Raw genomic sequence first — 15156 nt, 5'->3', positions numbered from 1 at the left:
CTAGGCTATAGAAAGGACTAGTTACATGATATAAAATGATTGTCACTGTGCAAAAACTGAGGTTAAGGTTTTGCAACTAGCAAGGATCCAGATCAGTGCACATGCATACTCTTAATATATCCCGACATGCATACTTAATGTTAATCAGTTTTGCATGCGACTGATAGGTGACCAGCATGGATTCAGATCAGACTGTGTGGATTTGCGTGCTTATCAGGATCCATACTGGTTGCAAAGCCTTTGGTTTTTACACAGCGGCACTCAAATTAATTTTAAATCTCCCCCTACGTTGCTTTTGTTCACATTGGTTGATCTTTTGGTAGACCATCAATAACTGGAGAACCCTTTGGACTTTCACTGTCAAACTTTCTAAGGTGATTGCCTGTAGTCAGTAGGTGAGAGTTCAATGGTCACAATGATCATTTGCCTCTATACTGGTAATGATCAGTACCTAGAGAATCTCTTGACATGTGACAAGGTGAGCTATTGTGACCGCTTGATGTCTGTCGTGCGTCGTGCGTTGTCTGTCGTGCGTCAACAATTTCTAAAAAATCTTCTTCTTGAAAACCACTGGACAGAATTACACCAAACTTCACAGGAATGATCCTTGGGTGGCCCCCTTTCAAAAGTGTTCAAAGAATTGAATTCCATGCAGAACTCTGGTTGCCATGGCAACCGAAAGGAAAAATTTTAAAAATCTTCTTGTCCAAAACCACAGGGCCTAGGGCTTTGATATCTGGTGTGTAGCATCATCTAGTGGTCCTCTACCAAAATTATTCAAATTATCCCCCTAGGGTCAAATATGGCCCCGCCCCGGGGGTCACATGGTTTATTTAGACTTATATAGGGAAAACTTTGAAAATCTTCTTGTACAAAACCACATGGCCTAGGGCTTTGATATTTGGTTTGTAGCATCATCTAGTGGTCCTCTACCAAGATTGTTCAAATTATCCCCCTAGGGTCAAATATGGCCCCGCCCCGGGGGTCCCAAGTTTTACATAGACTTATATAGGAAAAAAAGTTTAAATATCTTCTTGTCTGAAACCACAACACTTAGACCTTTGATATTTGGTTTGTAGCATTGTCTTATGGTCCTCAACCAAAAGTGTTCAAATTGTACCCCTTGGGTGAAAAGAGGCCCTGCCCTGGGGGTCCCAAGTTCTATATAGACTTATATAGGAAAAAGCTTTAAAAATCTTCTTGTCTGAAACCATACGACCTAGGCTTTTGATATTTGGTATGATGCATTGTCTAGTAGTCCTCTACCAAAATTATTCAAATTATGCCCCTGGGGTTAAAAGAGGCCCGCCCTGGGGTCACTTAGTTATTATGTGAGTTGTATAGGAAAAATACTTAAAAAATCATCTGATCCTATTTCCAAGACTGTTTAATTATAATTACCTGATGACCCCAAGTAATATGATGTCACTTGACTGTGACCTTGACCTACTTTCTTGTTTTTTAAGATACAGTCTTGAAATTTTGATGACATACACAGTTTTGCACACAAATCGTAAAACTGAATTTCATTGACCATGAATGTGACCTACTGACTTTCTTAATATTTTATCATCAGTTTGACATTTGAAACATGTAGCTCATATTACTCAGGTGAACAATCCAGGGTCATCATGACCCTCTTGTTTGTTGTTGTTGTTTTTTTATCGGTAGATCAAAGTTATTGGTTACTGTGATCTTGTAATTGAAAACAGTTTTGCAAACATTTGTTTCATGGGTTTGCCTTTGAAATTTGTCTGTCTGTCCATGAGCATTTAGCTTGTAAAAATAAATGGATTGATTTGAATGGAACTTCACAGGAGAGATTAGTTTGAGGCCTAGTTGTGCATACAAATTAGCATGTCCCACTTGGGTTTTTATGCAGAGTTATTGCCCCTTTAAGGTCATTTTTCAGTATATTTTGTCTGGACTCCTTCTCTTATAAAATTTTGTAGGATTTGCATGAAACTTCATATGAGTAATCAGTACCAAGCATATATGCACTTATATTATGAGTTTTACAGTAAAACGATTTTCACCAAGTAATGGACTTTCAGGTATAATACGTGATCCATGTGTAGATTCCTGCCTGTACTTCATGATGAAGACTTTATATCTAAAAGTCAGAGTTCAATCAAACTTCAAGCTGGTGGAATAACAAAAAAAAATGTTATTATACCTGATACTGTCTGTCTTTCAGGCAATAGATGTCAGTATGATTTATAACATGCCATGAGGAAATTGAATATCACTATGTTATATTTAAAATTATTTCTGTTGCCAGCTTCCAGCAGGTGCCAAGAAGCCAGGGGAGAAAGTGTCCACAGAAGGTATTGAGGTTGCCCTCAACCCTGAGGAGCTTGACCTTGACACAGCAGCCATGCAGGCCAAGTATGACCAGACTTTGAGAGAACAACAGTCACAACTCGAAAAAGAAGACCTCAGTGATATGGTGGCTGAACATGCAGCTAAACAAAAGGTTCAATTGATTTATTTGTCTGAAACAAACAAAAAAAACTTCCAGAATTATTATTCTTACACATTCTTGTGAATATTGTGTAATGTCCCATCAACATTCTTATCATTTCTAGGTGTTATTTCATCTAGGGAATGTTAAATATAATTTAAATATTTTTAGACCTGTTCTGGAAACTGTAGGGACATTCATCAAAATTAATGCTAAAATATCTGTAAATCAGTATATATAGCTAAATTCCCTCTGTAATACATACATTTTTCACTGCTTGACTTTCACTTTTTAGAGCTATTCTACATCTTTTTAGAACCACAGAAGTGTTTTTCTTAATAAAATGCTTAGAACTCACAGGATCTCCATTTATTAACTTTATTCACAGTTACATAAAGTTGAAAGAGGATTTTATGAAAAAAAAATGGACTTCAGCTATAAGGTTTACCACTTTACAGCAGAGGGGTTGAATAACTGCTAGGAGCAGTATGTTATCTTAGGTAAATTATATTAACTTCTGCTGATTTTCATTTTTGGAAAAAGAAAACAAAAAGTACTTTCTTTTTTTTTCAGAAACGGAAAAAGAAACAAGAAGAAAGCGGGAAAGCAGCAAAGAAATACAAAGAATTTAAGTTCTAATGTTATTTTTATATGTCTTGTGAAAAAAAATCAGTTTTATACACTTGAAAGACTGTTGTGGAAACAGATGTGCATCATATGATGTTCTATAAGAAGTTTATAGAAGCAGGGATGACCTCATTGCAGTAATTGCTGTTGACATTAATACAATCATGGTGGTCCACTTCAAGTCAGCTCCGACATCTTGCAGAGGTCATTATCATTGTGCAATTATTGGCTTTCCAGGATGTGCAGTAGAAAGTTATTTTTTTGTCAGCAAAGTGAAAATTCCTCATATCCATACTTTATCTCTGCTATGAACACTTGAAGTAGATTTGAGATGTTCAAACAACATGGTGTGGCTCTTTAAATAAGTGACTTAACAATTTTCAGTAACTGATAATTTTATTAAATGTTACAATAAATTGATTATTTAACATGAAAATCATGTGCTTCATCTATCATGTTTTCATTTCTCATGTGTACCATTATCATATGACCATGCACTGTAAACAATGAGAACAGTAAAACTGACAAAATGGGAAATGTCTTGTTGTATATAGAGTGAGACCTTTTGTATGCTACCAGACAAAAAAAATGTTTGATTAGGAGCATAAAGTTGTCACAACTTCCTTCTGTCTGTCTATCCATCCTGAAATCTTTGTCCATGTAGCTATTACAGTTTTTCAAGGGATCAAAACTTGCAGATATGTACCACTATGAAATGAAGTTTTGCATATTTTCAGGACATGCTAGTACCATGCCTGGTTTAGGAGCAAGGGCTCTTTGAAAATTTACAAAATGCTGTGCAGTAATAGTTAAAAGGACTGTCCGGTAACTACCTGCAGTTTTCAGGGGATTTACAAATGTATCACTTTGAAATGAAATTATCTTTATTATCAAGACATACATGCATTGTACTCAAAGTAACATGTCAGTCTTATAGCTCTGAAATGTTGTTTTTTTTTTTGTTTTTTTTTTTGATAACTCAGTTTGGAATCAGGCCAAACTTAACAAAAATGCATCACTATGGTGTGAATTTCAGCATCCTGCCGTGGCCGAGTGGTTAAGGTCGCCGACTTCAAATAACTTGTCCCTCATCGATGTGGGTTCGAGCCTCACTTGGGGCATTGAATTCCTATGGCATGTGAGGAAGCCACCAAGCTGGCTTACGCACAGGCGGTGGTTCTACCCAGGTGCCGGCTCGTGATGTTATAGTGCACGGAGGGACACCTGGGGTCTTCCTCCACCAGCAAAGCTGGAAAGTCGCCATATGACATAATTGTGTCGGAGCGACGTTAAACCCAACAAAATAAATAAATCGGCATCCTGCCAGGGTGTGCATGTACTATGCCAAGTTTAGGTGAGGGCATTTTTGAAATAAAAGCCAGTATTTTGTACTTTTAAAATGAAATCCTGTTTGGATTTGGCCCCAACTTACAGCATTGCCTCACAGTTGAGTGAATTCTGCAATGGCCAGGGCCTGTATTGTACTATGCCTGGTTTAAGAATTTTGGCCCCTCACAATGCCGTTTTAATGCACTATATGAATAAAGCTGGCTAGATATATGCATCACTGTGAACTTGCACATATTGTTAGGGCCTACAACATTGACAATTAAATTGCCAGGATTTTGGTATAGGAGTTTGGTTATCAGCAAATATACCTCAAACTTTGCAATCTTAAAGTATATGAATTATGACATTCTATAGCCTTAATATTTGACACACTATCGTGTAAATTAAAAAAATGGACACAATATATATATACATGTATTTTATTTTTGGCTGACGTCTAGTTGATTGAAGCATTACGAAAATTTCTTCTATAATTTGGTTGAAGTAACAATTTCAAGGTAATCAAAAATCAGTGCCAATCGGATTTTAAAGGGGTTGAAGGGGCGCTGAGTTCGCCGCCGCCTAAATCCGGTTGTTGGCGTGTCTGTTCCATTTTTTTACCCGTGACTTCGGGATTAGCGTACCATTGGTTTAAAAGTTAAATACAAATTTTATTGATCATAATCAGATACATCTCATAAAATAAACACACAGTTATCATGATAATTCAAACTCAAGCTCTGCACTTCGCAAAGGTCAAGAGTTGCTGATTGTGGCCTAGTTTATTCTAAAAATATTTGCGCCCTTATGTGTTACCTGAGACTGTTAGAACATAAATGTCTATTATTTTCTGAAAGAAGCGCACAGGCCTTTCTTTGACCATATATATCCGAGTTAACATCAAATCAGTTGTTTTTAATGCCAAAAGAAAACCGGCCCTTTTATCTGGCTGACCATATCTTTCTGTCTAACCCCCATATTTTCTCACAAAACAAAAGTGACTGCATAAAGAAGTAAGCTAACAGCATACTGAAGTGAAGTAGGATTGATGTCCTATTTTCCATATCAGTGAAATAACCCCTATAGTTGGCTTTACCTACATTAAACTACATTTAATCGAACTCGTTCAGTGTCAAAACCTAATTTCTTTCATGCCCGAATTTCAAGTTGACTAAACATCTTTTAGAAAAGAATATAACCGTAACACTTCGGCCATATCTGGACGATTTTTTTTGTAACATTCGTTTTCTTGCTTGAACTTGCAAAAACATTTTACTGCACTATTTTATAAAGTTAAACTAACTCGCATGCGTCATTGTAAGTGGATGGTTCATATTCATAACTGAAAAACAATAGGTCTGTCATCAAAGTATCCCTGTAGAGTTTTAACATTGTCTTCACTGGAGAAGAACACTTTTGCTAATTCTTCGTAGTTTGACAAATGGTCTTTAACATACTTTTTGTCTTCCTCGGCATACCTGAAAAAGTACTTTTCATCAATACCAATCCATTTCTTTATGCTAAATTTTGGATCACTGGCCAGGGTCCTCTCCCCACGAGCAGCCAGCATGTCGATTATACTTTCATCAAGGAAATTTGTACCATTTACCGGGTCTAGTTTCAACATCGGCACGCTCTTGTCCCTTTTACCATCTTCAGCAAGAGGATAGAAATATTCCGGATGATGGGGATTCCCTGCGTAGTGATTGTGAAGGGTATTATCCCATTCTATCTTTTCTGCTTCTAATTCTAAATGTCTCCAGTCAATTGACCCATCTCCAAACATGACCGCATACCCGAGCACTTCCCTGTGAGTGTATTTACTCAAGTCATGTCTCTTTATGAGGTTAGACATTTTGTCAGAAAATTTGACGCCTATTTTCACTAAAAATTCATACGTAAGTCGTAACCATCTTCGGTGGGAAGTTGCCACCTTTAAATGTCCCGGTACTTTTATTTTCACCATTTCATCGTAAACACATTGTGTGTCCTCCTCAAGAGGCACATCTTGCGCCGCACCATTTACTAAAAGATTCACTTCTGCTATATCTTTCTGCTCCCAGTCTTCCGCCGGTGCGCCTATACCAATTTTTCCCGCCAACCAGTCTGCGATCATACGAACTAGTGCTGTCTGGAACACTGAGTATTCAACCTTCAGAAGTGGAACTTCTGTACGCTTGCTAAACTCCACCCCTTCCCTAGGTTCAAACAGCAGCTGAAATAACAAATTAAATTATTATTTTATTAAGTTGTATTATTTGAATAAAAATTGGTTGGGCCAAAATTCGACAATGTCTGATAAATGTTTCTTTAAATTACAACAGACAATACTAGCTTGTCCTTGGTGTACCTGGGTTCGCAATAATATTTATGTTTTGTTCTTTTGTGTTTTTAATTGAGGGGTATTTGTCTAAGAATGAATGTGATATTAATAAGGATGAATGTGATATTAATTAAGTTATGTGATAGTGTAAATTGTATTTGGATGTTGTTGTTTTTCAGAAGGCCACATTTAAAATTAAGATGTATCATTTGTACTTTGTACTGATCTGTATCTTCATGTTCTACCTTCTATAAATAAAGATGTCGATATTATTATTATTATTATTATTATATTATAGTCTGCCTCTTAGAATTATAGCAAATTACAAGATTCTACAAGTTATTTTCTAATTTTAGGCAGATTTCAACTATAAACAATAAATAACACGTTTTTAAAATGTATACCAAATTATCTATTTCTATGAGGTATTGTGTTAATCGCGTGATAACTATTAAAACGAGAAAATACTTAAATACTTAAATGCAATCAAATAAGTCTGCGTGAGAAGCAGTTCAAAACTTATATATAATTATGCTGTTTTTATATAAACTGAATCCATATTGGCTGCCAATAGCGTTGTTTGTACAAGTCATATACGTATTACAGAAAAAATGCATAAATATATATATGAGCCGTGCCATGGGAAAACCAACATAGTGGGTTTGCGACCAGCATGGATCCAGACCAGCCTGCGCATCCGCGCAGTCTGGTCAGGATCCATGCTGTTCGCTAACAGTTTCTCCAATTCCAATAGGCTTTAAAAGCGAACAGCATGGAGCCTGACCAGACTGCGCGGATGCGCAGGCTGGTCTGGATCCATGCTGGTCGCAAACCCACTATGTTGGTTTTCCCATGGCACGGCTCATATATAGATAAAACTCTGACATTACAAGGTCGTAACATCTTAATGTTAACATATCTTAAAAGACAGAGAATATGTTGCTGGCAAAGATAATCGTTCGTGCGTACCCTATTACTATATACATGTATGCAGTACATGTATGCGGTTTAACCCAATTACCTACTTTAGTGAATATAAATATTAACTAAATATTTAGCAATAAAAACACACTTACTGTATCCATTGTTGAACAGCAACTCCGTTAATATCGTCTTATTTTCCCAGCTGATTACTATACATATACACTTAAATGATCGATCCGCTCCGTAGTACAGAGAGAAAATACTTTTGTTACAACTGAGTTACCCCTAATGGTCACTTTCGCACTGTAGGAGCCTACCTTAAGTTGTCTATAGAGAGCTACGCCAATGCATTTACAGATTTTATTTTCCTGAAAAAATGTGTAACTTCAGGAAATAATATGTGAAATTTCCTTGTAGTATTTATTGCTATATCTCGTGTCGTTGTGGGTGTTTATTATGGTATGTAGCGTCTTTGGCCGTGAACATTCTTTTAGACACAGAAAACAGTTCAGTTTCCTTAATACATTTGAGCCGCACCATGAGAAAACCAACATAGTGGCTTTGCGACCAGCATAGATCCAGACCAGCCTGCGCATCCGGTCAGGATCCATGCTGTTCGCTAACAGTTTCCCTAATTCCAATAGGCTTTGAAAGCGAACAGCATGGATCCTGACCAGGCTGGTCTGGATCCATGCTGGTCGCAAACACACTATGTTGGTTTTCACGTGGCGCGGCTCATTTGTATATTTTAAATGTAAATTTGTAGTTTGGTGAAATATACATCTGGCTGAAGAAAAAAAAAACAAATGATGATAACAGGTGAATCAAAGAGCTCTGAAAATATATTTCTTTGTGAATATGTATAGTGTACTAGATTAGACTAGCTTTGTTTAGAATGAACTGTTTCTATACAGTATCACTTCAGCGCAAAAACGCAGTTATCTACTACACAACTAGTGCGATAGTGGCGTTGAACCTAACGAAGGGTCGTTTTCTCTTTCCAGAAAATCCTTCTTGATATGCTTTTATTACAAAGTACATTATTATGTATGTTTGTGGTTACAGTGCACTTTTATTGTACTCGCAAATAATACCACTTAAATGTTAAGTACGCTCCTTTATACTGTGAAGCGAAAGTTAAAGTAACAGGCGCATCGACTGCAAAGCGGAATCTCCGATACATGTATATGCATTTCCGCATGCGGATACATTCAATTATACATGTATATATTTTCGGAAAATAAATGTTATGTTCGCATTACAATTAAATGTAATATTTTTCACTTTTCTAGAAGGCAACTCCCCTCTCAACTTATTATGAAGTAGAATGCACTATTTTTCTTATTTTATCATAAGAAAGGTAGCATACTGTAACTCGGCTAGCCTGAAATCCTGTTCTTATTACGTTTTCTGTTAGCCAAACAGCTCGTCACAAAAGTTGGATCCAATGATAAGTTTCTTTTCCATTAACTCTTGATTTTGTTTTATTCTTTATGAACACGGCACTGTTTTTAAAAGTAATCATAAAATCATAAATTGATCTGAAGGCAGCATAAAGTTACTGGAATTATAGCTGTAGTAAATATAAACAAGACATATCTTTAAAAATGATGGTCGGCGACTTGTAGTAAGGAAAGAAGTTTATGAATTTTTCATCTAACATTCATCTTTCATCTAACATTTTTCAAATTGCAAAACTAAACACCGCACTTTAACAATTTAAATGGTTGTCTTTTAATTTTTCACAAAGGTTTCGTAGGGTTGCAATTTTGTTTCGTTTATCCTTAGACGAATAATTACAGCAGTATAGTTTGATGAAGATTCATGAAGCGGTTTATGAGAAGATGTCATTAAACGTGTTTATATTTTTAGCTAAATTGGTCCCTATCCCCATTTGTAACAAAATATTGTTACACATCGGGTTTGATAAAAATCCAGTACATTTTAGTGGTTAATGCGAAGAAAGGCATATCTACTTTTAGCTATAGTGGTCCCTAATAGGGCCCAAGTTCCTATATAAATAAATTTGGAAGAGGACCTTATAATGATGCTCCAGACCAAGTATGACAAAGATCCACCAAGCTGTTCATGAGACGCTGTATAAAGGCATTTCTAGTTTTAGCTCTAGCAGCCCCTAAAAGGTGTAACACAATGATAGCTCGCAGGTCAGTTTTCAGTTAATTAATCATTGTGTTTATTAGTCCCCTACTGGTTGAAAACCAGTTTCGGGGACTATAGGAATGCACTTTTCCGTCATTCCGTCCGTCCGTCCGCCCGTCTGTCCGTCCGGCCGTCCGTCCGCAATTTCGTGTCCAGTCTATAACTCTGTCATCCATGAAGGGATTTTAATATTACTTAGCACAAATGTTCCCCATGATGAGAAGACGTGTTATGCGCAAAACCTGGACCCCTAGCTCAAAGGTCAAGGTCACAATTGGAGGTCAAAGGTCAACAGGGCTTTTTTCCTGTCCGGTCCATAACTCTCCCATCCATGAAGAGATTTTAATATTACTTGGCACAAATGTTCCCCATGATGAGAGGATGTGTCATGCGCAAATCTCGGACCCCTAGCTTAAAGGTCAAGGTCACAATTGGAGGTCAAAGGTCAACAGGGCTTTTTTCCTGTCCGGTCCATAACTCTCCCATCCATGAAGAGATTTTAATATTACTTGGCACAAATGTTCCCCATGAGGAGACGACGTGTCATGCGCAAAACCTGGACCCCTAGCTTAAAGGTCAAGGTCACAATTGGAGGTCAAAGGTCAACAAGGCCTTTTTCCTGTCCGGTCCATAACTCTCCCATCTATGAAGGGATTTTAATATTACTTGGCACAAATGTACCTCATAATAAGACGATGTGTCATGCACAACTTTCAGACCCCTAGTTCAAAGGTCAAGGTCACACTTAGCAGTCAAATGTTAACATAGCATGAACAGGGTCTGTTTCGTGTCCGGTCCATAACTCTGACATTCATTAAGGGATTTTAATATCACTTAGCACAGGTGTTCCCCATGATGAGACGACGTGTCATGCGCAAATCCCGGATCCCTAGCTCAAAGGTCAAGGTCACAATTGGGGGTCAAAGGTCAACAGAGTTTTTTTTTCCTGTCCCGTCCATAACTCTGCCATCCATGAAGGGATTTTAATATTACTTGGCACAAATGTTCCCCATGATGAGACAACATGTCATGCGCAAAGCGCAGACCCTTAGCTCAAAGGTCAAGGTCACAATTGGAGGTCAAAGGTCAATAAGGTGTTTTCCCTGTCCGATCCGGAACTCTGTCATCCATCAAGGGATTACAATATTACTTGGCATAAATGTTTCCCATGGTGAGACGACGTGTCATGCGCAACACCCAGTACCCTAGCTTAAAGGTCAAGGTCACACTTTGAGATCAAAGGTCAAGAGGATTTTTTTCCTGTCCGGTCTATAACTTTGTCATGCAAAGCAGGATTTAGATATCAGTTGGCACAAAAATTCCCCTGGATGAGACAATATGTCATGCGCAAGAACCAGGTCCCTAGGTCTAAGGTCAAGGTCATATTTAGAGGTCAAAGGTCAAATTCAAGACTGACTTTGTAACGAACATTTCTTCTTCATGCATGGAGGGATTTTGATGTAACTTGGACCAAATGTTTACCACCATGAGGCAACCTTGTTTTTAGAATTACGTCCTTTGTTGTTACTATAAATAGATTTTATTGTAACTTTTTTATAACTGGCGGTAGAGAAAAATCGAGACCACTTTTCTGTGGTACAGCATGCATGTTACATCCAATTTTTAGGTGTATTTTGACCTATCTCTACCTGGTAAAGAGTTTCTTGTGGACTTATATTATATAGATTTTTTTTTTAAAGATTAATTTCCCTTTGTTGTTACTATAAATAACTTACATGACAACATTTTTATAATCAGCCAAAAAAATTCAATATGAAAACAACTGTGGGTTTTTATATATGCACATTTTAATCCAAGTGTGTTGTTATCACATATTGTATATGTAGTACAATATTGTTTATACATCATTGACAGATATCAGTTCATTATGTTATACTGCAGTAGAGAAAATTAGGTGCCTTCCAGTAGGGGACTTTGTATTGCATGGCAATACTTCATTCACTTGTTTTATCTATTATTGATTTTGGTAGATAATCCTGATAATTCTTACAAATGATACGCATTCTGTTTATATGCGTAGGTCATTGTTGGTATTTACTACTCAAGCAAATTTCGTAACATCGGAGTGTTTTATCCATTACGTTTTGGCCTAAATGACTTTGTTTACTATTATTACCGATCAGATATTGCGAAATTCTCAAAAGAAATTGATTTGGTCAGCCTTAATTACTTTATTTTTGTTTTCGATGGAATTTTCATTAATTGACCAGAAATGTTAATTACTTTGTTTACCTGTTCAGCATATTGTTGTTGTTTACAATTTATACAAAATGAATCACCGTTGAATGTTTTATCTATTAGATTTGACCCTAATTATTTTGTTTGTTTCGGTAACAGTCATTTATTTACGAAAATACACAATGGTGATTGATTCTACATCTGTTGTTTACTATTATATGAGTACAAAATGGACGTTTTGATTGACATGTTTTGAAATTGCTTCGAATATTTTGAAATACTTGTAAACATGTTATTGCGTTGTAGTTCGTAAAAAAGGTATAAATACTCAGAGAATTAAGAGAAGATAGGAGAATGGGGAGAGGAGGACTGAGTCAAGAAAAGAGAGGACGGAGTTAAGGAGAGAGAGACAGAATCAGGAAGTTAGAAATGTTTTACAAAAAAGGGATCGGATAATTGGAGTTCGGATCGGTTCAGATCAGCTCGGTTAAGTTCGATTTTTGGGCTCCGGTTTAAGAGCGGGTTAAAAATAACTGTGGAAGTTTTAGGACTGACTATTATGTTATAGAACTTTTGGACTGAAGAATAAAAATTAATTAAAAGTTTGATCTGGGAAAATACTATTTAAAAAGCTGATGTATTTATACCTGAATTGACTGTTAGTATAGTCGACGTCTGTATAACCTTGTAAATAAAACCGAGTGTGAAAAAACTGCTGACTTTCTCAATCTATGCAACCAGTGTGGTGTTTCAAAGGGGTTAAATGTCCCAGCTGAACAAAGTTGGCTGCAGGCCTAATAAAGATGCTACAAATCAAGTTTGATTAGAATACATGAGAAAAAAATCAATTAATCGATTTTTTTATTTACTATTTTTATTTATTTCTAAAATAGGCCAACTGATCCCGCTTTAACAAATGCATATTCGCTATTCATGAATCTTTGGACAATGACGTCACACCTATAAAAAAGTGAAGGTCAAGCAAAACATACAATTGTAATTATTTCAATATTTCTGTTTCATAAGCAAAGTTTGACCGTAGTCATATCACATAGATAAACTGTATGCAGCGTACCTTCATTTCAGAGTAATGAGATTCAGTCATTATATAGCATATATATAATAAAACAGATTTCAACTGAGTTCAATATTTGCATACCATACTAAAGAAAATATTCATATATAATAAATCAGTTAAATAATTTATAACAAATATATCAAAGCAAACAAGTACTCATTTTAATATGCAATCTGAATAAGTCACAAAAGCAAGAAACCTTTTCATGTACAGACGACAATTGTAACAAGGAAAATCTTTTAAAAAGCACTTCTCTACATAAAAGACTCTTATCACACCCTTAGTCATGTGATACGCAGACCGTATTCAGTTCTTTCTTTAATTTGATATATGTTGGTATTTGAACAGGTTTATCATATTTATTAAACTTACTTATCATTTTGAGATATATCAATATTCTTGCTAAATATACTGAGCCAAAGTTAGCTTTAAAACTGTAAACAGCGTCGTTTAGGATAAACGCTTTGTCTACATTTCACTCTGCGTAGCACAATCAACAGAGTGAAAGAAATTGACACTCTCGTCCAATCAGGCAGAGTGTTGCATAAATCTTCCATTTTGATAAATTATCTATAATGCGTTATTAAGTAGTTTGATTTGCAAACTGAAGTCACGTGGCTTAAGTAACGAAAACGAATTTAGACGGCGCCGCCGAAAAGAGGTTTTATGGATAAAAAGCGTTGAGTGCATGGTATAAAGGTTTATGATACATTCTACTTCATTTGCACGAACTCAGCCTGCTAAACTCTTGACCTATGGTCCTTATAAAACCTCTATCTTCATACGGTATACAATTCATGTGATTTTTTTTTTTTTTTTTTTTGAATAAGGATAAAACTGTAATTCATAGCATTTCCATACTTTCTTTAGTCAATTGCTTAGTAAGATATGCAGTACATCATGTTTCTCTAGTAAGTCTTACCTAATTATATTTGAAATTCAGTTGGTTCGGACTACCTATGGCTCGAATAAATTTGAGGATTTTTTTTCCGAGTAGTGAGTTTTGAGTTAAAAAGTGAGTTTTGAGTTTAAAAAAGTGAGTTTCGAGTTAGAAAAGTGAGTTTCGAGTTAAATTTTAAACTCGCCCCTGTGGGTTGGAAACCTTGCTTGTGGTGCAGAACTCTCGGGTGAGGAAGCCATCTATCTTGATGGTTGTGCTTGAAACAAATTAGAGGGCTGGTTCTTAACCATGATGAGGATGGGTCTTCTTAAACCAGTGGAATCTTCCTTTAATACCATGCATGGAGGGACAACCAACTGATGAGCCTGATCTCTTTAATACCATGCATGGAGGGACACCGCTTCTAACATGCATGGGGCAGGGAATCTTCCTTTATACCATGCATGGAGGGGCACCTGGATTCCTTATACCTGCTGGAGGCACCTGACCTTAATACCAGCATGGGGGACCTGAGTCTCTTGTACATGCATGGGGGCACTGGGGTCTTCTTAGTACCATGCATGGAGGGGCACCTGGTGTGTTCCTCTTGCATGGAGGGGCAGGGCCGTAGGAACAGGGTGGGGGCGCCCTTTTGACAACGAGTCAATTTTAGCTGTGCCCTGCAGTTTTGTAGTTGTTTTTGATGTTTTAACAACCAAAAAAATAAAAAATAAAAAACGTTGTTTAACATTTCATGGAACTGGGTTTGTTATATGTCGGCTGACTTTCAAAATGTGTGCCGCCCTCCCGCCCCCAATCTAAAAATGCTTCCTACGTGCCTAACGGGCACCTGGATTCTTCCTCTAGTACCAGAAAGGCTAGAAAATCATCAAATGACACATTTTCCTGTCAATGTTATGTTAATCAAAAACACAAAATATGTAACTGTCCAATGAAAACCTTAATGCATGAATATTTGTTCACCACCCGTAAGAAAATGCACCTACCTTCCAATGAAAATTTAACAGTGACTTAATGTTAATGAACATTTAGTGGAGACCAAATGCAATTGGTATTAGAAAACTTATTTTCCGTGAAAAGATCAAAAACCCAAAATTTTTATGCAGCTTCTTCAAGCCACGTCCTTTAACAAGTGCATGTACTTATTTCAC

General features: G+C 36.6%; 2 protein-coding genes across 2 annotated transcripts in view; one reads left to right on the top strand and one right to left on the bottom strand.

The window, feature by feature from the left end:
- The window catches only part of LOC123527324 (splicing factor 3B subunit 2-like), a 47785-nt gene extending 44157 nt beyond the window's left edge, over positions 1 to 3628 (top strand). Inside the window, exons 20-21 of the mRNA XM_045306714.2 lie at positions 2282 to 2476; positions 3038 to 3628. Of these exons, the coding sequence (XP_045162649.2) occupies positions 2282 to 2476; positions 3038 to 3103 (261 nt within the window). The 3' untranslated portion in view covers positions 3104 to 3628. The remainder of the gene's footprint in view (positions 1 to 2281; positions 2477 to 3037) is intronic.
- A 1216-nt stretch (positions 3629 to 4844) lies between these two features.
- LOC123527362 (uncharacterized) lies at positions 4845 to 8112 on the bottom strand. The gene is made up of 2 exons (XM_045306758.2): positions 7820 to 8112; positions 4845 to 6635 (listed from the first exon to the last, which is right to left on the bottom strand). Exons 1-2 carry the CDS (start codon positions 7826 to 7828, stop codon positions 5757 to 5759), a joined length of 888 nt encoding a protein of 295 aa, XP_045162693.2. The 5' UTR covers positions 7829 to 8112; the 3' UTR covers positions 4845 to 5756.
- Between the last annotated feature and the right edge of the window lie 7044 nt (positions 8113 to 15156).

Source organism: Mercenaria mercenaria, chromosome 1 (assembly GCF_021730395.1).
Source record: "Mercenaria mercenaria strain notata chromosome 1, MADL_Memer_1, whole genome shotgun sequence".
NCBI classification, from domain to species: Eukaryota; Metazoa; Mollusca; class Bivalvia; order Venerida; family Veneridae; genus Mercenaria; species Mercenaria mercenaria.
This window is presented reverse-complemented; position numbering and strand designations above follow the sequence as displayed.